General features: G+C 39.0%; 1 protein-coding gene across 2 annotated transcripts in view; it reads right to left on the reverse strand.

The window, feature by feature from the left end:
- Positions 1–25,000, reverse strand: part of fstl4 (follistatin-like 4) — a 256,801-nt gene that overhangs the window by 25,822 nt on the left and 205,979 nt on the right. For both annotated transcript variants that reach the window (XM_079585040.1, XM_079585041.1), the window contains exons 7-9: positions 13,129–13,295; positions 8,592–8,712; positions 6,186–6,347 (exon numbers count right to left, since the gene is read on the reverse strand). In XM_079585040.1, the coding sequence (XP_079441166.1) occupies positions 6,186–6,347; positions 8,592–8,712; positions 13,129–13,295 (450 nt within the window). The remainder of the gene's footprint in view (positions 1–6,185; positions 6,348–8,591; positions 8,713–13,128; positions 13,296–25,000) is intronic.

Consider the following 25,000-nt stretch of genomic DNA (forward strand, 5'->3'; position numbering starts at 1 on the left):
ATGCAAGTGAGCGCGCGGGCGCCTCCGTTATATTTGTTTCGTCGGCCTATTCATTAAATAAAGGCAATTGGTTGATGAAAAATTTATTAAAATTAAGATACAATTTATACAAAACGAAATTCACTTTAAAGAAAGGCTTTCTATAACAACTTCAACTTCAACGGTCAAAATCATGTCTGACCCGCTCCATGTCTCATATTGCGAATCCTATCTCGGTCGTGCTGTTCACTTTTCATAAATCAACATAAATGAAAAAAAATAAAATAACATTATAATATTTTAATAAATATGAAACGCGCTTTTTTAAATGGCTACAACAGTATAGTAGGCCTACATATCATACTCTCTATTTGTAAAAATTTCTGCACATTCATTTAATTCTGAATTTTGCACACACAAGTTGAAAGGCATTTGTTCAAATCAAGTTCACGGATAATTGTGCATGCATTTATTAGCCTAATCATTATGATACTAAAATCCTAACAAATAGGCTATGCTATGTACAAAAAATCAGATGAGTTCTCTCGAAAAATCTCTCGTTCACGTTCATTGCATTAAAAGTGATTCGTTCAGCGTTCGGCGAAAATATGAACGCGTTCAGTGAACACGTTCATGCACAACACTGCCAATGATGCACACACGACGCGCAGAATGACGCGCAACAGTATCGTGTGGCCAGACAGCGCGCCGGAATGGAATCCTCTTTCGCACTTGAATGAACAATATTGGGTCGATATTGATATTGGGCCGATATTGGGTCGGTTCATGTTCACATCGTAAACGAACCGTACCAGAGTTCGTTTGGAACCACACCGAGACCACCTCTTCAGCTGGGTCTCAGTTCGATTGTTTGGTCCGCACCAGAGTTCGATTGCTGTATTCACACCTGCCCAAAAGGTCCGCACCAAGGGGGGAAACGAACTAGAGTTCGATTCAATCGAACCAAACAAGGCAGGTGTGAATACACCCTTACTAACTAACTAACTAACTAACTAACTCACTCACACACTAGCTAACTAACTAACTAACTAACTAACTAACTAACTAACTAACTAACTAACTAACTCACACACTAACTAACTAACTAACTCACACACTCACTCACACAATCGCTCGCTCACTCACTCACTCACTCACTCACTCGCTCGCTCGCTCGCTCACACAATAACTAACTAACTAACTCACACTCTCACTCACACTCTCACTCACTCACTCACTCACTCACTCACTCACTCACTCACTCACTCACTCACTCACACACACTCACTCACTCACTCACACACTCACTCACTCACTCACTCACTAACTAACTAACTAACTCACTCTCTCACTCGCTCACTCACACACTAACTAACTCACACTCTCACTCAATCACTCGCTCACTCACTAACTCACACAATCACTCGCTCGCTCACACACTAACTAACTAACTAACTTACACTCTCACTCACTCAATCACTCGCTCGCTCACTTGCTCACTCACACACTAACTAACTAACTAACTAACTAACTAACTAACTAACTCACACTCTCACTCACACAATCACTCGCTCGCTCACACACTAACTAACTAACTAACTCACTCACTCACTCACTCAATCACTCGCTCACTCACTCACTAACTAACTAACTCATTCACACACTCACACTCACTCACACAATCACTCGCTCACTCACACACTAACTAACTAACTAACTAACTAACTAACTAACTAACTAACTAACTCACTAACTCACTCACTCACTCACTCACTCACTCACTCACTCACTCACTCACTCACACTCACTCACTCACTCACTCACTCACTCACTCACTCACACACACACACACACACACACACACACACACACACACACACACACACACACACACACACACACACACACACACACACACACACACACACACACACACACACACACACACACACACACACACACAGTTCATGATGTTACTTTGATGGTGTTTCGCTTTTATTCTTATCGAGCTTTGATGCTAATTAAATTCAGTCATAAAAACATTGCAAATGACTTTACTTTCATTACCAAATGGATTTCATGAATAAATAATTCTTCAGTCATTAAAAGCGTCTCTGACAACATTTCTCCATCATTTAATAATAAATGAGAGTCGGCTATATGTTTATTGTGTCAGTGGTGATGGGCTTCAGCAGGAGGACAGAGAAGTGAAGCTCTCATGATATCTCTGCGCCTCTGAATCTGACCAGTGACCACACACACCTTCATGAAATCAACCGCCACGGTTCCGGGATTCGTCACCAAAAGATTCAGCGTTTCAAGTAATAATGAGCATGAAGATAACAACGCTGCTTTATGGATGAACACACACAATCTCCAAATCAAAGCAGTGCTTGTATACTGAGAAGACTGGCGGATGTTGTTGAGTGTGTGTGTGTGTGTGTGTGTGTGTGTGTGTGTGACATCTCAGGACGGCTGCTCTCGAAGTTCAGCGAGTCTCAGATGCTGTCTTGATCACAACACAAGCATCTCTGAACGCGGTGTGTGTGTGTGTCACTCGAGCGCTTTCATGTGCTGTGTCAAAGATCACACACATGCAGTGATTCTCTCTCTCTCTCTCTCTCTCTCTCCTCTAAACACAGACTCAAACACGCTTCTCACCGCTGGCCAAAACTTCTCACTCTTCATACTTTCTTTTGCAGCTTGACTTCATATTTCCACATCAGCTGCATTTATGTTCTGCGAGTGGATTATAGACATGAAATTATAATTAGCCTTTTGCATAGAATTATTATGCATGCAGTATTTGTGAGCTCATAATAATTCAGAGCCTTTAAAACATTCATTTGTCACACCGCAGGGGCGTTCAGACTCGAGAAGACAAAAGAAAGCGCCACCATTTCCAGGTCCTGACACACAGGATATGCATTTCTCTCGTACTGTATATTCATATTCAATTCAACCCCATACATTTATGCTGATAAAAATAGTGTCACGCATTAACTGAATGCTGAGCCAAGGGTATGATTTAAGCATTTAAGAGAAACAGCATTTAAGGAGACAGTGTCAGATATGAAATATGAGGCGAGATCTGATATATCTAAATATATCTTCATTTATTATGCACAAAAAGAGAGTTTCAGTGTGTGTGAAATATTAGCTGTGAAATGTGCCTAAGCGAAATAAATCGATCGTTTTGAGTGAATGTAAAAAATATAATTTCCACCACACAATGCTATTGAATACACTATGATATACAACCGGATGATGTGTGTCCACTGATGTAGATCACATATGGTCATTTCATCAGATATTTTTATTTATTTAATCTTAGTCCTGTGTGAAATGTACTTTTTAGATTTGATCATATTTAGTCAACTTTGTCCTGTTTTTGTGTCAAGCTTCATAGTCAATGAAAACTTAGTCACATTTTCGGCATGGTGCATAATGGTTAAATTGGTGTCACGGTTATTTTTCACAAAATTATAATCGAGTCATTTTAGATTTTTTTTTCACCAATTTTTTAGTTGTTGGCACAAATCGTCGACTCATATGCATGGTTTATTTGATCTCATCTAGTTTCCTGATTTATTATAGACTATTTATCATATAAATGAACACTTTTTCATCATAGTTTTCGTTAACGAAATTAACATTATGTACATGGGAGTTTATTTCCTAAAAGTAAAAAGTGCCTATAATTGGAGAAACACACCAAAACAATATTAGTTGTGTTTGCCTAAAAATAACAATTCATTTAAACCAGGGATTCCCAATTCATGTGTCAGCCGAACTCTTCTCAGAGATTTTACATTAATGTTTCAATAATTTAGTAACACATATTTAATCTTTATTTGTTTTATTTTGATTGTTTTCATTGATATTTGAATGATTGAATAATTCTGACTTTCATCAAGTGTAACCCCAGGTGGGAGACGCTGATGGTTTGTGATAGTTCGTCTTGCTTTATCTAGAGTATACATCAAGACTCGTTTTTAACGTCGCCATCAGTGCGCTTACAAGTCTATCCATCTTTCCATATAGCAATAAACCAAAAATAATCATTCGACACAAAATGACACACTGTGTCTCCGCACTGTTATTCGTCATCCTGTGAAAGTGAATTTTTCATCATCTTTTATCTCGATGCTGTACATATTTCTGTGGACACAAACAGAAACAGGAGAGCTTTAAAGCGCTTATAAAATATGAATGTGTGCATGAAAACAGAGAGAAATGAAAGCAGACACACACACACACACACACACACACACACACACACACACACACACACACACACACACACACACACACACACACACACACACACACACACACACACACCACTTCCACTAACGTTCTGTGTTATATCAAACCTCTACAGAATGGATAAATAACCAGAACCGCTGGGAAAACGGTGGAGCTGAAACTAATAAATGAGAGAGATGAGACCTTGAAGCTCTCGTCTTTTTTACACGGAACTTAAGCAGCGCAAACATCTGATGCAAATAACAGCCTATTACAGCGAGTAATGGACCGCACTCGAGCAATAAAGTGCCATCTAATAAGCGGCTACTCTGTAAACAATACTGCACTCCTGCTGGACACCACAGAGCTCTTCATCTTCATCTTCATCATCATCATCATCATCGGCGTCCTTACAGGATCAGTCCCACAGCGCTTGAGCAACGACTGGAACACAGACGCAATACACTTCTGCGCGTGGAGGATGTTTCATAACACTTGCTATGAAGATCATTTATACGTATTACTATTTTATACATACATTTATAAAGACTCATTAAGACCTACACTGCATTATAAGAACATTTCAATTATTTTTAGTCATGCATTTGCTTTTTCAATGTGCATGTAATGTGTAAAGTGCATGTATAGTGCATAATCCACTATAGACTGATTTATAAGTATTAATTATTCAGTCCATGAATGTTTCTATAAAGATGCAATCTCAATTGCTATAATAGTATTATATTATACAGTAGTTGCAATGACTTTAGTATTTATTTTATACATTTATTTATTTCTGTCTAATAAGTGCATATATAGTTATTAATAGCTGTGTTGTGTTCTTATAAATACCTATTGTGAGTAATAATACAGTTACTAACCTCTTTAATTGCATCATTTATGGCTTTAAACACGTAGGATGCAATTTTCCTAAAGCAAATGTTAAGAAATCATGATGTTCTCATACATTTTAAGTTAGATGTAACGAATGAACTATAATTCCTGTAATAAAATAATGGGGAAAAACCCATAAAATAATTAATACAAATAGTTGAAATATATAATATATTTAATCTTAGATACTAGCAAAACACTGCAACACTATTTTTTTAAGTATAATTCCAAACTGCTATAACCATGCATATGGCTGAGGAGATTTAAACAAGCATTCATGACCTCTAATGCAAACATTAGCCATTAAAGACATACTTTATAAATAATTAAAACAGCAAACAAGTGTCTCTGGGTCTATTTTATACATGTGACCCTGGACCACAAACCCAGTCTGGAGCCGCACGGGTATATCTGTGCCAATAGCAACTATACACTGTATGGGTCAAAATTATCCATTTTTCTTTTATGCCAAAAATCATGAGGATATTAAGATCATGTTCCATGAAGATATTTAGTAAATGTCCTACCGTAAATATATAAAACATGTATTTTTGTGAGTGAATGCAGCACAATTGTGAACATAAATGCACAACTTTAAAGGAGATTTTCTCAATGTTTACAATTTTTTGCTCCCTCATATTCCAGATTTTCAATAGTTGTGTCTCGACCAAATATTGTCCTATCCTAACAAACCACACATCACTGGAGAGATTATTTATCCAGCTGATGTATACATCTCACTTTCAAAAAATTTACCCATGTGACTAGTTTTGTGGTCCAGGGTCACATATGATCTTTTATAAATCAGTGTATAATGGATTATGAACATGCACATTGAAAAAGCAAATGCATGACTTATAAGAAATTATAAAAAATAAAATAAATGTAACTTAATGAGTCTTTTAATTATATTTATAGAATAGTAATACATATACATAAGTATACATGATGCTATAATTCATGGTCTTCATTGAAAGTGTTACCGGATGTTTTTCCTATGCTTCGCTGCATACGCTGGCCATTATCTGTCTGTCTGTCTTTATCTGATTCCCAAGAGGACGTACCGAGAAGTGAGATCTGCTTGGATGTGAGTGGCTGCAGGTCCAGGCCGTTCTTCAGCCAGGAGAGTTTGGGGTTTGGAAGACCATCAGCATGGCAGTGCAAGCTGGCAGCAACACCGGGTTCCTGGGCCTGAGTCTCCGGATACACCAGGATTACTGGAGGCACTAGAAGGACAAAGACACACAAAAAAGAGACTGTGAACAACAGAGAAAGTCATTCAATTCCAGAACAATTGCTTTATTTAGGATTCGCTGCTTTGTGTTAGTCAGAAATGGTCATTTAATGACACGAATGAGAGATGAGGTGGGGATTGAGCAACAAACACACGTCCCGCTCAAGGCTCTTCATTCAGCTGTATCTCTCTTCAATTAGAGCGACTCTACTGACAAAACAAGCTCGCCAACAATCACGCTTTTGTCCCCGCTAATTGAAAATTCTCCCAGTATTTTTCTCCCACAAATATATTAAAGGATTGTTATCTTTGTTTCAATAAAGTGTTTGTTTATATCCCTTCATCTCTCTCAATGAAAAATTATGCCTTGTAATTAAAGGGTTGAACAACCTAAAGATGAAAGCTATTTTCTTTATCAACGCAATTTAAAAAAAGGTTTGAAATCCAACAAATATATATATATATAAGTATATATGTCACTTTGTATTCAGACCCACTGCATTAAACCTTCTGTCCTTGTCGTAACTAAAGCAGTTTCCTTTCTTCTAAAACGATGTGCTAGTTTCCCCATCTCTCTGTAGCCATCATTGCTGCATGAATGCTTCTGGATTTTTCAATCTAAACTTTCCAGCATTACATCCTATCTGGATAACAGCCCATAAGCAGCACTGTCCTCACGCTGTGCCGTAACCAGCGGTGTACCACAGGGTTCAGTCCTGGGCCCGCTGCTCTTCTCCATCCACACCAGTTCCCAATTACAGTACTGGCAAAAAGTAATGTCCAGAGGGGATCTTTGTTTTTAATGACCCTACAAGTTTGATTAAACCAACAAAATATGAGGAAAATATTTTATATTTTTAAAATATTTTAAATAGTCAAATCAAGTCACCTTTATTTATACAGCGCTTTTTACAATACAAATTGTTTCAAAGCAGCTTTACAGTGGTAACAAGAAAATAATGCAACAAAGTTTGTTTCTGTTGTACAGCAGATCGAGAAGAAAATACCATCACAGTCCAGCTTAAGTAAGTTTAGTGATGGTTCATTTCTGTTGTAAAAACGTTATTAATTTAGTTAATTTATCTTTACAGCCGCTCAGGAGAAAACAGTGATGTCATCGTCCAGCTCAGTTCTCATATAATGGTGTCAGTGCAGGAGATCAATAATATTGTTGAATATTAAGTGTCCCCAACTAAACAAGCCAAAAGCCAAAGCGACAGTGGCAAGGAACCCAAGGAATCCATCAGGAGACATAATGGAGAAAAAAACCTTGGCAGAAACCAGACTCAAATATGAGGCACTAAACCTGGTTAAGGTATATATCTGAAAAAATTATTTGGCAAAAAAAAAAGGGGCAAACTACAGCTACAGCTTTTATTTTACTATCCAAAAAAAAAAAGCATACTACATTGACTACAGCATAATCAGTTATGCATTCATAATTTCTTTGTATAACAGCATGGCCACCAAAAATTCTCTGCACAATTTGTTATGTTTCAGTGCGTTATTATCACAAATAAAACAATCCACTCCATGCTCAAATACGCAATATGCTTACAAAACAAATAAAACAATCGACTACATGCACCAATATGCAATATGCTTACAAAATAATAATAATAATAATATTTTGGGGAAAAAAAAGGTGAATATGTAATTTTCCTAGACCGGACATCACTTTTTGGCCACTACGTTACATAGTTTCTCTACTACCATAACATGTAAGTTCTGCTGTCCCTTTTCCTGGAACTTTGTTTCAGGATCTGGAGTTTATTCTGATAAAATGTAAACGTAATGAATCATAGAGAAAAAGATGTGTCTTCAAATCTATCTGGATAGATGTGGACGTAGCCTTAATGCAATGTACATCATACTGTATTACTGCCACACTTAACCTTTAGATTGTTTTTGTAATTACTATAGTGATTTATGGTTGCACTTTATTTTACAGTATGTGCACTTATGTGTACTTGCAGTGTACTCACCTAAGAAAGTATTGGTTAATATAAGGTAACTACATGGGGTACGGTTAGGTTTAGGGGTAGGTTCAGGGTAAGTTTTTACCCAGTTATTGTAATTACTATATTAAGTACATAGGGGGAACAGGACTGTAAAATAAAGTGGACACCGTATAAAAAAGGTACACAACTTTAGTCATCCATTTTATAATCTTTACAGACATTGCAACAGAGTTCATGAAAAGCAAAGGTGAGATATGAAAGATTCTACTACTAACCATTCACCTGGAGCACGTGGGTTTGGGACAGATCCTCATAGCCGTATGCGTGACAGCTGTAGTTCCCCATGTGAATCGTAGTCACCTTCGTAATGTAGAGCGAGCCGTCGTCGCCAAAGTCCTAGTTGAACGGGAATAAAGAGACGGAGAATAAAACAGCAGGAAGGCATGGGATGAATAGACTATGAATCAGGGGCGTCCCATGAGCGAGCGGGAGAAGGGGTTTGTTCCTCACTGTCATGCTCTCTCCGGCTGATAAATGGTAAGGGTTAAAAATATAGCCAGCATTAGCGTGATTAATGAAGCCTGTTGTGGTTTTGTGAGGATGCGTCCCCTCATCTGGGGTTTTGGGCCGACTCAAGGGGGATTAAAACATTAAACTGTTTTGTAGTTATATGAGTTTGCCGAGGGTAAATGATTTAAGGACACGAAATCTCGCTCTTAAACCCTAACACACCTGCAGCTTTATAGGGCGCACTGAAAAGGGCTCGGCTGCCGTACAGGGAACAAAACTGCGATTTGTTTGTTTAGGAGGTCGTCACTAATCCAGCGAGATGGATGATCAGCTCCTGGAAAAACAACACTTTGCCTCCAAGTGCTGAAGTTTTAGGATGAAGAGGGCAGAAGTGACTCTCGTCCAAGGACACGGATGCTGTGGAAACCCAACGACAAAAACTAATGACTTTTTTTATTAAATATAGATTATGTGACTGATAATACTTCACCTCTGCCGTAAGGCCGATATTACGCTGCATAAGGAGGACTCGTAGCGGGTTTCATCACTGTGTTGCCTGCCACTTTCTGATGAAATGTAATTAAGAGTTTGTCATTCAAATTTTTAAATCAATTGTCAGATAATGTCTTGTGACGAGGTTTAACCAAAATAACAGCACCAAAACTACAGTTAATAAACCCCTAATTAAAATGATCGGAAAACACAAAAACACTTGGGAAATTTAGCTGCCATTAGATTTAGAATCAGAGATGAGTGTTCGTCACACAACTGTGCCAATTTATCTCTAAAGCAATAAATGTGTGAACTGAAGGAGCTGTTTGATACTGTTTAAACGAATAAAACATTAGATAAGCTCTTTATTGGCAATTTCCTCTACTAAATGTTTCTGGAGCCGCTGAGGTGCATTTGCACGCTCCTCCTCGCTTCGGATCACACGACAGACTGCAGCCGGATTGAGGTCACGACACTGGCTTGGCTTTTCTAAAATTTAGAGCTTCTTCTGTTTGAACCCTCAGCAGTTCATTTACTCCCGGGTCACTGTGTTGTGTTGCTGAGCTTTACATCACACAGCATCACCTGAAAAACATCTTCACTGCTTCAAATGTAATGCTGTGTGTGTTTACCGATTTCAGAAACTAGTTGTGAAATGTGGCATTAAAAACGTTATAATTTCAGATTCATTTCAGAACACTTCCCAGACAGCAGCTAAGTGCCGTCTCAGATCTGAATGCCAACACTATGTTGCTGTCTGGGTTGTTTTATACGTTTTATAAGACATTAATTTAAATTCAAATATGTCTATTTCTCTCTTTTTCTCTCAGCGGTAAGACAAACCTGCCTGCAACTTTTAATCTCATTCTGTTTTTTAGCATTATTTCCTTCAAATAGAGTTATGTAAGATCAGATGTTTTGCCCATTCAAAGGACATGATGGAATAAAAAAGAAAGTGTAACTTAAAACTCACTTTTACTTATTAGACATATATAAATGAATAGTGCTTTAATAAATAGTAAAAAAAAATACAAAAATTGCAACATCAAATTTTAGCTCTGAACTCGCCTGTGTGACCTTCTCTTTGGTCAACAGATTTCTATGTCAGAACGCAAAAGTTAAAACTCTTTCACAGAGCACCAGATTCCCACTACATCCCATAAAGCAACATCCCCAGATCTCAACTTTCCAGCTTTCCATATCTGGACAACAGCTCGACAACAGCACTCTCCTCACGCTGTGCCGTAACCAGCGGTGTACCACAAGGTTCAGTCCTGGGCCCGCTGCTTTTTTCCATCTACACCAGTTCCCAATTACAGTACTGGCCAAAAGTGATGTCCAGAGGGGATATTTTGTTTATAATGACACTATTAGTTTGATTAAACCATCAAAAAATGATGAAAATATATTTTAAATATTAGGGAATAACAAATATTGGTTAAGGTATTTATCTAACAACATTTACTTAAATCAGCTGGATTGAAATCAATGATTCACGGCATGAACTGTCATACTGAAAGCACCTGTAAACGATCCGTACCCTACAACTCTAGCTACTATACAGATACGTAGCTATACCATATGCCTGTTTATATGCCTAATTTTTAAAGATCAGTCAACAGTGAGAAGCATGTCGAATAATATAATATAATCTTTTCCCCTGGGAAGCCGTCCGAGGAATCAGACCCAATCAATGCCATAGACCTCACAATCAAAACACAGCTACACATCTCTCTTCAACATCAGGTGCAAAACACAATCACATATTTACAGTCACACCTACATTTATTCAGACTCCTTCAACATTTCTCACATTATCACAGTTTACTCACTATAGTTTAGAAAACGGTAATAAAATATGACAAGAACTCAGTTGACTGGTTTTGTCCGTCCTTCTGTTAGACTGTCTCACACATGAATTATGTTGAATATCTGTCAGCTGGTAAATTTAACTACACAATTAGATAATACCAGTTTAGCTCAACCAGTTACCAAGCAATGCTTCATTGTGTTCAGTGTGTGTGTAAAAAGAGCATTAGCAATTAAAGACAAAACACATGATCAGGTCAAATCATTTTTGGTCCCAAATGTTTATACATTTTACTGGTAGTCACTGTATGAATAATCTTTGGGTACACTCTAAAAAATGCTGGGTTGTCTTAACCCAATTTTGGGTCAAATATGGACAAACCCAGCCATTGGGTTACATTTTTTTAATTGCATATTTGATCCAATGGTTGGGTTTGTCCATATTTGACCCAGAATTGGGTTAAAACAACCCAGCATTTTTTAGAGTGTATAATATCTCATAATTTACTTTATTTTGCTCTCCTCATTTACATAAATTAACTATAGTGTCCTGCACACACTAGTAAAAAAATATCAAAAATGACGTCTGGTGTCTGAATAATTTCTGGTTTGATTGTATTTATTTTCCCAGTTGAAGGTAAAGAACCCAGTCGTCTTCCGCAGCGTCCCGACTCTCACTCGGCACTCTTCACCGGTGCTCGCTCTCGTTGACCCGCGCAGCGTCGTTGACTGGGTCAGTGTTGCAACGTTCAGCAAACACTTCATTAACATGCAATTAGAGTATTGTAATGAGTGAGCGCAGAAACACAACCCCATGCTGTCAGGAACGCAGGTGAGCTCAACACAGCTCATTAAACACTACCCGTTCTCTCCCCGAGCATGTCTGCTTCTCAAACCTGCAGTCCTTTGAAATCAGCACGACTCCTGAGAACTTATTTACAATTACATCATGATAAAACGAGGTGGAGGAAACACAAATGTGTTCAGTAATTGCAAACGGAAAGTGTGCCTCAGAATGCAGAGCATGTGTCCTGATAATGAACATTAACATTTGTAATTTGTTTTGGCATGAGCTTCACTTCTCTAACATACTGATTAATTGGTGAAAATCAATGCAACTGGCCCCCGACTGAGCCTCGTGCTCTGGATGATTATCAGATATGCAGCAGCTGCCCAATTAACAGGAGGATGAAATCTTTCACATCAGGAAAGAAACTCGGCATGGGTTCTCACCTTGAGAAGGTGTTCTCAGAACCACAGCATTCCCTTTAATCCAAAATACGGTAAAAATACGCCACTGCACGTAGGACGCATATAACCAAGTTATGCTGTTGCAAAAAGTGCTACAGGTGAGCTTCACCGTACATCAGACATTATAAAGGGTTTCCAGAAAGGACCAGGTCAATATTCTTTGAGTTAAATTACACAAACGTGTATTTCTCTAGCAGTGACTATTCATGTTGAACCTCTTGAATTAGAATAATCTTTGTGAATTTGGTCCGCCACACCGCCACACTTCAGCATACATTTAGATAAGAGTCAACAACACAGTATATAACAAAAGACGGTTTTAACTGAATGGGTATTTTTTTATGACTATGCACTCTTATAATGCGATTATAGTGTGATTTAGGTAATTTGCCTTTGGCTAAGCCACGCCCTATAATGTAGATTGACCAATCACAGCGCAGCCAAGAACGAGCTCCACAGAGGGTCCGACACTTTTTCAAAGCGCTCCATTGACTTTAACACCGGCGTCTCATATTTTTGGTGTCGGCAAGCTATTACCGTCATAGTTTTATCAGAAATGGTTAAACGTTGTGCCTGGAGCATTTGTAACACAGATACGCGTTGAATTGTGCCCAAGCCTGGTGGAAAGACAGAAACACGCAGAGAGCTTCACCCGTTCTGCAGCCTGTGGCTCGATCCAGACGGGCTTACAACTGCATTTATTCTCGGACAATAATGCTGATGTTCAACAGTTTGAATGGAAGTACTCACATTGATATCCTCCAGATCCAGGAAGTTGAGGATGATGCCGTTTCTCTTCCAGATGATGGGAGGTCTCAGCGTGCCCTGGACGGCACAGGACAGCACAGCGCTCAGGCCGACGGTCACTGTCGTGACGCTCAGACGCTTCTCCTCCGCTAGACTGAGCTGGACCACCTCTGCAACACACAACACACAACACACAACACAGCATTACCACACAATCATGACAACTGAGGGGTTTATTCACTTGGTCATTCATTCATTAGTTTGTCTAAAAGCAAATAACACTCCACATAGAAAAACTAAATGAAATGTTTAAATAGTATTTTGGCTCGACAGTGACACCACAAATGTACAGATCACATACTGGCTTTATATTATATTATATTATATTATATTATACTACAGGGGTGCGTTTCCCGTACAACTATATAGCTCACTGCTTAACTACCATAGTATGATGCATCGTTGGAGAAATCAACTAGCTAGTCACGACTGTTTCCCGAAACCATATGTCGCAAAGTATCGTTCACGCTGAATAACCACGCTGGTTTATGACGTCTCGCACGTGGTGGACTAATAAATTATTTTAATGAATCTGTTTGAGATCGAATTAACGCTAGATTTTGTCATATAAGTTACAGACATGGCATCTGAAGACCATTTCTAATTTTTCTCAGTTATTTTGCTTTATTACCAGACTCAATATTTGTCTCGTTCTTACACAGTAGAGCACGTTCACACATGCGCAGTCTTCAAAAACGGTGCTTTAAATCTCTTGACAAACTAAAAGACGTAAATTACATTTGTATGTATTCTAAATAAATAACACGGGTTGTGCTGAATGTCCGCTTGCTTATTTTGCTAAAGATAAGGATTTATTCAGTCTACATCTCATGTGAACTAGAAACTCTGGTTCTAACCGCAGCTCGAGAGCAGTCGCTCCAACCACACAAGTTTGCGATGCTGTTTGCGAACGTTCGTTGGAACGATGGTTTCGGGAAACACCAAATCGTTGAACTGCTGATAACGGCGGAACTTGCGACCATAGTTGGCTAACGATGCTTTCGGGAAACGCACCCCTGGGCCGTTGAATGCTTGAATCTGATTGGTTGACGGACGTTCTGAGGTGTGCAATTATATTCAGGGAACCGCACGGCTAAAGTAGTTCCGGCAGGTCTTAACCGTATTACAGTTCCATATCACTTCGCGTAGTCAACTGTAATAACGGAAAATAGGATACAATTCATAACAAGAAAACTGCAGCCACATGCGCTTGATCTGTGATTTTCAATGTCTAACTTCACAATCAATGGAAACATGCAGTTTAATTTTAATAAATGAAGTATATAGCCTATATAGTCCTATATATAATCAATAGAAAATTAAAAAGAATATTTCAATAAATTGATAGTCCTGCTGCAGATAATATAAAAAATAAAAAAATATTGATTGGCCTATACTTGTTAAAAGGGCTTTGTGTTTCATTTATTAGGCTAGTCTGTCACTAATAGAAAAAAAAAGAATGAACGAATTAATTAAAACGAATTGAATAAATAAATAAATAAATAATAATATTGACGCGAATGCTTCTTTCTCTCTCATAACTGCATTAATAACTGCATAAAGCCGGGGACACACTTACTGTAAGGCCGGTTATGAATGTAATTTGATACTTATCTGCATGCACGCGTGTTCAGCGCGTTCAGTCTGTGTTCACAGCGGTGTTTTAAATCTGCTGCATTCACAGTCAGAGAATGTTTCTAGTCGTTACGTGTGTCCAGCATTAAGTGGCCTTTAGTCTGCTATCAGCGGCTCAGACCTCCGTTACTAACTCTAAAATGACGTTTTGGAATTAGCAACGGAGCATGGGTTCAGATGCCCAAGGAATTAGTCCTACATACAAGAGCGTTTTAATGACAAAAACTTTTCAAACTTCTTGAAATACATCATCTGAACAATATTTCGAGGTGTGGCAACTGTAGTATAAGCGGAATAATTGACTTCAGGCCGTTGAATTATTAGAAAAATAATGCACACCCGAGGAGTAACTCCGCTTCGCGTCGTGACCGCATTACCACCTCGGGTGTGCATTATTTTTCTAATAATTCAACGGCCTGTCGTCAATTATTCCTTACTTATATTATATTATATTATAATAATTTATTTTCAAAAGACAATTAAACATTGACTATTGTAACTGAAATTTAAGGTATGAACCAAACTATAAATATAATTTGAGAAAAACTAATACATTTGATACACACATTTTTTATTCAAATTTACATTTGGTCCAGAAGTCTATGCATTCAAAAGCCTACGCATTTACATTATGGGGCACTTTTTTATATATACATATTTCTAATTGTTAAACAACTCAAAAACTTGTTTTATCTGCCTTTGATTTATATATATATATATTTATTTGGATGTTAAAATACTTTCATGTCATATCTCACTTTAATATTCAAAGTGATTATTAGTAAAGCATTCATTGGTTAATTTCCTGCAAAGTGTAACACTGAGTCTCTTATTGATTGGTTTGTTTAATCACGAATCAACCAATGGTGTCAATTTGGGGGCGGGGCTTCCAGTTTGGCTGACCGATTGCGGGCTGCGGTTGTGTTCCGGAACCTGTCATTATTTGCTCAGTCCAGTTTGTTGATGTTAGAGACAGGAATGATTTAAGCTTCAAGCGTATGCTCTTTAGAAAGGAAATGCCACTTTAAAAGGATTTTTGGTGACAATATTTTTTTCCATGACAATGATTTGTGGAAGATATATTTAAAATATGAGCCAGTTGAATCCACAAACATTTGACAGACAGTTGTGTGTGCAAACAAGCACAGCTCAGACAAGGCAAATGTCTCCGTCTGACCCGGGTCAACAGTAGTCTGGCGTTCTGGAGTGTGTTTCTCGTACAGCGCTGTAACTCGTGCTTCACTATCACAGTACGATGTACTGAATAAATCATCTAGCGAGTCACGACTGTTTCCCGAAACCATATTGTTGCAAACTGGTCGTTCAAACACGTTGGTTTATGATTTCACACACGTGTGGAGTAATAACTACTGTTAATGAATCTGTTTGAGATTGAATTAATGCGAGATGTTTTTGTATAAATTACAGACATGCATCTGAGGAATATTTCTAATTTTTCTCATTTATTTTGCTTTATTTCCAGATTCACTCAATGGGCCCTATTGTAACGCTCTGAAACGCAAGTATCAAACGCGAAACACAAGTAACTCTGTGGGCGGATCCCGGCGCTGTTGCTATTATACCGGCGGGATAAACGACTCTAGCGCCCGACGCAAATCTAAAATGTGTTGGTCTGAAGTCGCTTCATTACTCATAGGTGTGGTTTGGGCGTAACGTGAAATAAACCAATCAGAGCGTCCTCTCACATTCCCTTTAAGAGCCGGCGCGCTTGTTCCACGGCGGATCGCTATTATAACGGCGGATTGCTATTATAACGGCGGATCGCTATTATAACGGCGGATTGCTATTATAACGGCGGATCGCTATTATAACGGCGGATTGCTATTATAACGGCGGATTGCTATTATAACGGCGGATTGCTATTATAACGGCGGATTGCTATTATAACGGCGGATTGCTATTATAACGGCGGATTGCTATTATAACGGCGGATCGCTATTATAACGGCGGATTGCTATTATAACGGCGGATCGCTATTATAACGGCGGATTGCTATTATAACGGCGGATCGCTATTATAACGGCGGATTGCTATTATAACGGCGGATCGCTATTATAACGGCGGATCGCTATTATAACGGCGGATTGCTATTATAACGGCGGATTGCTATTATAACGGCGGATTGCTATTATAACGGCGGATTGCTATTATAACGGCGGATCGCTATTATAACGGCGGATCGCTATTAAACGGCGGATCGCTATTATAACGGCGGATTGCTATTATAACGGCGGATTGCTATTATAACGGCGGATTGCTATTATAACGGCGGATCGCTATTATAACGGCGGATTGCTATTATAACGGCGGATTGCTATTATAACGGCGGATTGCTATTATAACGGCGGATTGCTATTATAACGGCGGATTGCTATTATAACGGCGGATTGCTATTATAACGGCGGATCGCTATTATAACCGCGGATTGCTATTATAACGGCGGATTGCTATTATAACGGTGGATTGCTATTATAACGGCGGATCGCTATTATAACGGTGGATTGCTATTATAACGGTGGATTGCTATTATAACGGCGGATTGCTATTATAACGGCGGATTGCTATTATAACGGCGGATTGCTATTATAACGGCGGATTGCTATTATAACGGCGGATCGCTATTATAACCGCGGATTGCTATTATAACGGCGGATTGCTATTATAACGGTGGATTGCTATTATAACGGCGGATCGCTATTATAACGGCGGATCGCTATTATAACGGTGGATTGCTATTATAACGGCGGATTGCTATTATAACGGTGGATTGCTATTATAACGGCGGATTGCTATTATAACCGCGGATTGCTATTATAACGGCGGATTGCTATTATAACGGTGGATTGCTATTATAACGGCGGATCGCTATTATAACGGTGGATTGCTATTATAACGGTGGATTGCTATTATAACGGCGGATTGCTATTATAACGGTGGATTGCTATTATAACGGCGGATTGCTATTATAACGGTGGATCGCTATTATAACGGCGGATTGCTATTATAACGGTGGATTGCTATTATAACGGCGGATTGCTATTATAACGGCGGATTGCTATTATAACGGCGGATTGCTATTATAACGGCGGATCGCTATTATAACGGCGGATCGCTATTATAACGGCGGATTGCTATTATAACGGTGGATTGCTATTATAACGGCGGATTGCTATTATAACGGTGGATCGCTATTATAACGGCGGATTGCTATTATAACGGCGGATTGCTATTATAACGGCGGATTGCTATTATAACGGCGGATCGCTATTATAACGGCGGATCGCTATTATAACGGCGGATCGCTATTATAACGGCGGATTGCTATTATAACGGCGGATCGCTATTATAACGGCGGATTGCTATTATAACGGCGGATTGCTATTATAACGGCGGATTGCTATTATAACGGAGGATTGCTATTATAACGGCGGATCGCTATTATAACGGCGGATTGCTATTATAACGGCGGATCGCTATTATAACGGCGGATCGCTATTATAACGGCGGATTGCTATTATAACGGCGGATTGCTATTATAACGGCGGATCGCTATTATAACGGCGGATCGCTATTATAACGGCGGATCGCTATTATAACGGCGGATCGCTATTATAACGGCGGATCGCTATTATAACGGCGGATCGCTATTATAACGGCGGATCGCTATTATAACCGCGGATTGCTATTATAACGGCGGATTGCTATTATAACGGCGGATCGCTATTATAACGGCGGATTGCTATTATAACGGCGGATTGCTATTATAACGGCGGATTGCTATTATAACGGCGGATTGCTATTATAACGGTGGATTGCTATTATAACGGCGGATCGCTATTATAACGGCGGATCGCTATTATAACGGTGGATTGCTATTATAACGGCGGATCGCTATTATAACGGCGGATCGCTATTATAACGGCGGATCGCTATTATAACGGCGGATTGCTATTATAACGGCGGATCGCTATTATAACGGCGGATTGCTATTATAACGGCGGATCGCTATTATAACGGCGGATTGCTATTATAACGGCGGATTGCTATTATAACGGCGGATTGCTATTATAACGGCGGATCGCTATTATAACGGCGGATTGCTATTATAACGGTGGATTGCTATTATAACGGCGGATCGCTATTATAACGGCGGATCGCTATTATAACGGCGGATTGCTATTATAACGGCGGATCGCTATTATAACGGCGGATTGCTATTATAACGGTGGATTGCTATTATAACGGCGGATTTGCCGGCGCACGCCAGGAGCGGTTCACAGCCGAGGAGACCGATGTTCTCATCAGGGCCGTAAAACACAGAGAAGTGACATTGTATGAGGATGATGGAGAAACACACTCACATTAGCTTCGGTTAAACAGGCGTATAATAATTTGGGTAAATGTGTAATCTAGATTTATGCCTATTTTTTCACATCTTCACGAACACAACAATGATTTCCCTCGTGTGTTCATATTTTCCTTTTAATGTATGATTTGCAAAAATGAAAACTGCTGCGTCTGTTTAGATTAGAGAATCAAAGTGTGTGTGTTGTTCACACGCTACATAATGGCCAAGCACGCGCGCTTAAAATAGCATATGACTAACGCGCGGCGCCGCTGTCTTTAGACTGGGTTTCTCCTGGTCAGTGGAGGAATTGTTTTCTGAAACTGCAGAATATCACCAGAGAACGTTTGCGCCGGAACACACTCCTCTTTTCTCTGAACCGCCCCCCCGAGCGCAAGTTCATTCCCTAATTTACCGACGTGTGTCTGTGGAGGGAAGAGTCTGCTGTGCGCGGGTGCAGAATAGGAATGATACATGCGTCGGTGTACAAAGTCAATTGCGCTGGGTGCAAGATAGGGCCCATAGACTCGTTCTTACGCACTAGAGCTCGATCACACACACACACACTACACTTTAAATCTCTCGACAAACTAAAAGACGTAAAAGACATTTGCATGTATTCTAAATGAAAGACACAGATTGCACTGAATGTCAGATTGCTTATTTAGCTCAAGATCAGGATTTATTGAGTCCACATGTCATGCAAACTAGAAACTCTTCTTCTGATCACAGGAGATCTGTCGCTCACACACACACAACTCTGAGATGCTGATTACAAATGTTGGTCAGAACGATGGTTTCGGGAAACACAGACTCACTGAACTGATGATCACGACAGAACTTAAGACCATAGTTGGCTAACGGTGCTTTAGGGAAACACACTCCTGATCAGTCATCTCACATCTACATCTACGTCTACGTCTACATCTACATCTACGTCTACATCTACATCTACGTCTACATCTACATCTACGTCTACGTCTACATCTACATCTACGTCTACACTAGTGTTGGTGTGCTGACAGCAGTCTGAACACAGCACGTTGGCGCTCGAGAGGAACATCTGAATGCCGGTGTCCATCTGCAGTCTGCTCGGTGGAACGAGCGTGCCGTACGAGTGATTTCCTGACGGTACAGCTGGGTTTAATTCTTTCAAATGAGAAGAGGTAATGTGTGTAATGTGGAGAGAGCGCTGTGGAGCTGAACACATTGATTTGCCCAGGTTAGAGAGAACACCTGCCTGTCAAACCCGAGAGCGAGAGGAGCGTCCTAAACACACACCACGTCCTCCATTGGAGATAATGCAGCATTCGCTTCACTAACACTCACTCATGATCGGTGATCCAGACCTGTGACTCTCTCAATGTGTGGTCCACTACAGCGAGACTGCTCTCCTCCATCACGGAGAACTCACTAGTGCTTTATATATGGTTCTAAATGAAAGTTATGGGTCTTTAGAAGACAATATCCATGTCTTTATTTATAGAACATATGGCCGGTTTCACGGATGAGGCTTAAGATAGTCACAAGCTATGTTTCCATCCACACGTTTTTATCTGAATTAAGTGATATCGAATGAAAAATGCCTTATGGAAACAGTAAAATTCGATTGAATTTCATGAATATCGACTCAAATGAAATGCGTTCGGTCTCATCGGATTGTATCTTGATCGATATACGGCTTATGCGATAAACGCTGATGGAAACGTTATTTGCCGAATAAATAATGAATCCATTTTGTCTAGCAAAACTTTGTTCGCAAATGTTGGCTTGAATGTTGTGCGATTCAGTGCGAAAATGAATGAAAACACCTTAAAATGTCTCAAATCAATTCGATATACCAATCCGATCGCAAGACAGCACGTGACGTCATTACACACAGGGTTTTATTCGCGTTGGATGGCTTTCACTTTCACCAGCTTTATCCGCATGAGTTTTTTCAAACACACGGTGCACGTCCTCCACTGGAGCTGATGCAGCATTCGCTTCACTAACAATCTCAACAACTAACAAACTCATGATCGGGGATCCAGACCTGTGCACTGACTCTCTCAATGTGTGGTCCACTACAGCGAGACTGCTCTCCATCACTGAGAACTCACTGCATTTAATGTGCTTTTTAGATGGTTCTAAATGAAAATGATGGGTCTTCAGAAAATAATGGGCCGGTTTCACAAAGCTTTAGACCGGTCTATAGTGTTAGACAAGTCTAAAATTTGCTCATAGACTAGTCTAATGCAAGTTAGACTGTTTCACAAAAATAAAGACTGACTTAATTTAGACCAAACAAATGAGACACCTTCCCCCCAGGCTAACTTCGGTCTAAGACTCTGTTACCTTGGCAACCAGCAGTAACAATCAGTTACATCACAAACAGCCAAAAGAAAAGCGAAAACGGCTCATAATTTGTGGTTTGCAGACGACGTGGAGAGCGCCGAGAAGGGAAAGGGTTTTTAGGGACCGCAGTAACTACTGGAAATATATAATAATGAGGACTTCATCGTCGGTTTCGTTTTTGTATCTTTTCTGTACGTCTTTAACGCTCAACGGTCGGATTAACGCTGTTAACTGTCATGGCAATCTTTTTCCAAACATTTCTTCTTGTTACTACATTCTCCGCTAAATTTCCCAAGTAAAATGTCCTTGTAACTGTTATACTCCTCCAACAAACACATATTTTCTGCTGGGATAAACTGCACTGAGCGGCTGAATGCGCTTACTCGATCCGCCATGTTTTTTGTTTTGAAAAGTGTCTTAGTTTACCCAGAATGCATTGCAGTGTAGTCCTACTTAAGATAGTCAAAGTCTTAAGTGCTTTGTGAAACGGTCTGATTTAGATGTCTATCTGAAGTCTGACTATCTACTATATCTAAGCCATAGTCAAAGTCTATCTTTGTGAAACCGGCCCAATATCTTCAATAAGACAATGTCTTTATTAATAGAACATATGGCCGGTTTCACGGACGAGGCTTAAGATAGTCACAGTTGCATGTTTGAGCTGTCTTAACTGAAAGCTATGGAAGCTTGTTTTCACCACAGAATAAAAAAAATAAAAAAGGTAATTGCGACTTTTTCTCTTACAATTGCGATTCTCTTTTCTGAGATGCATGATATAAAGTCGCAATTGAACGTTTGCAAAGACCCACCCCCTTAGTTACTGTTGCTATGTCCGACAAGCCACGCCTCTCTCTCACACACACCATGTTCTCACGCAGTGAAAAACACATCGCGGAGCAGAGAGACACTGACACACACTGACAGACACAGATCAGCTTACTTTTGATATTAAACAAAGTCTCACCTTTCAAATTTGGTATTTTTTTTAAATAAATGTAAACAATAAATAGTGTTTTGTGGCTCTTTAATGTGTGTGACAGATCGCTGCCTCAGTTAAAGCCGCTCGTGAACCGATCATCTCTTCCTTCTAGTTCATTTATAGCATCAAATAAACATGAATGAACATCAGAAGGAATGTTGTGTTATAACCACGGAGAGACGTCAGTACACTCCGCTTCTCAAGCTCACATCCTCCAGCGGTAATCTACTAACTCTCCTGACGGCTTTGGTGGACAAAATGGCGGATGGCGAAGTATGATTGGTCAGATCACCTGTCAATCAAGCCTATCAATCAAGTCAATTGCGAGATATAAAGTCAGAATTGAGTGATATAAAGTCAGAATTGAGTGATATAAAGTCAGAATTGAGTGATATAAAGTCAGAATTGAGTGATATAAAGTCAGAATTGAGTGATATAAAGTCAGAATTGAGTGATATAAAGTCAGAATTGAGTGATATAAAGTCAGAATTGAGTGATATAAAGTCAGAATTGAGTGATATAAAGTCAGAATTGAGCGATATAAAGTCAGAATTGAGTGATATAAAGTCGCAATTATCTTTTAAAATGTTGTATTCTGTGGCGGAAACAAGCTTCCATACAAAGCAACTTGAACTGATATATCTTCAAATATGTCAGTGTCATTGTTTTGTCTCAAGATTCACACAGTAATGTGTCTTTTTCTTTCTAAGGCACGTTAACAAAAGCCACTTAAATGCCCAAATTGAGCTACGGCCTAATCCTGGCTTAATCTAAACCCTGTCTGTGAAACCAGGACTACTAAATACATTCACTAACACAATGCTTTTAGCTTGATCTCATTGGAAATTCTACTTATGGTTCTCATATTATAGCGAATTATATTGTTTAGGTTTTGTTTATGGAGCAATTAAGTTCTAAAAAGCTGACAAACATTTGAAAACATTTTGGCTTATGTTTAATAAACATGTATTAGTCGTGCTCAGAACTGGTAAAACTCAGATATGGCAGGAACACAATGCATAAACAGGGAAGCTATAATATTAAATATATAGACTTATTATTTATTATTTATTATTTATATAGACTTATTACTTATTATTTACAATAAGTAATCTTCTTTGTATTAATGTTTTTCTCTTTGAAAAAATAAATTATTTGTATAAATATTACATAAATGTAAGGTTTGTACCAAATGGTAAACATAATTTGAGAAAAACTAATACATTTGGCTGTTTTTTTTATAAAGTTGGTCTAAAGTATCATTATGTCCATATAATTTCATCATCTTCTGATGAATTACTGCTGCTGAGATCATTAGGAAATATCTCCAAACGTACGTAATTCGGTTGACTTTCTGTTTCTCGTATTGATTTTTGTGGAAAAGGCTCAATATGTAATAATCATAATTAACACAGAAAAGCAGCATGTTTTAGTGTGACAGCTGGTGAAACTGGACTGTGGGTGGCTAGTGAATCAGACAAAGATTTGTTTGTGTGAAATTTGAGTTTATTCACGCCACAGAGTTTAGGATTGACAACCATGACTCCAAACCTGCAGAAAATTCAGAAAACCGACAAGCGTCTCTCTCTGCCGTAGTTTCTCCCACCAACATAACCCTGTACATTAGTCACGAGAAAGCACAGTTTAAAAACACCAGCATAATATTTATTTTACTCAAATATAACTTACACCAAACGGTTTAACCCCTTAACTTGTTATTTTATATAAAATGTTTATTTTACAAAATAATTATTACCCTAAAATCAAAGCCATATGTCTAAGTTGTTATCACTAAAATGTACGTTTCTATGAGATTTTGTTTAGGCGCAGTACCAGAAATAGCCACTGGGAGACACACACATTTCATTAAATTTAGTTTTAATGCGTTCTCCTATAATAAATTAATACTTTTCTGTCCAAATATCACTTCTATCACAAAATATGAAACCTTGAGACTCAGACTTTTCAGTCGATATTTGTTTTGTCAAGTAGTTAAAAATAAATGTTGTAATATGAAACCTGACACCGCTCACTATAGAGTTGGTAAGTCCCGCCCCCTCCGTAAAACCCCGCTGGACCTCAAAGTTGAAAAAGCGTCAATGCAAGTGAATGGGAGAAAATCATTATTTTCTGGTCCCGTTTGAATTGTGCCATGAATGTGAACATATGTTGTCTGTGAATTTTTTATATAATCTTTCATGTTACAAGTTTGACAGTATATGGTATGATTCGTCGGCTAGCAGTTGTGGAAAAGACATAACGAGAAAGACTACATGTCGCCTATGTGACGTCACCGCATAAAGTTGACTTACCCGTGGTTTTCGCCAACCTCAACGATGTTGTCCTCTCCCTGAAAGAAGGCGGTGAAGTGCACCAAAGACAGCCATGTCTAGCGGGATCCGTGAGCTAGAGCCGTGAGCTAGTGGTGTTGACGTTTCAAACGCGTCGAAAGCAGCGAAGAGTTGTAGTCCACAAAGTGCTCTCACACAAAGTCTACC

This window comes from Phoxinus phoxinus (genome assembly GCF_949152265.1).
Source record: "Phoxinus phoxinus genome assembly, chromosome: 17".
NCBI lineage: Eukaryota > Metazoa > Chordata > Actinopteri > Cypriniformes > Leuciscidae > Phoxinus > Phoxinus phoxinus.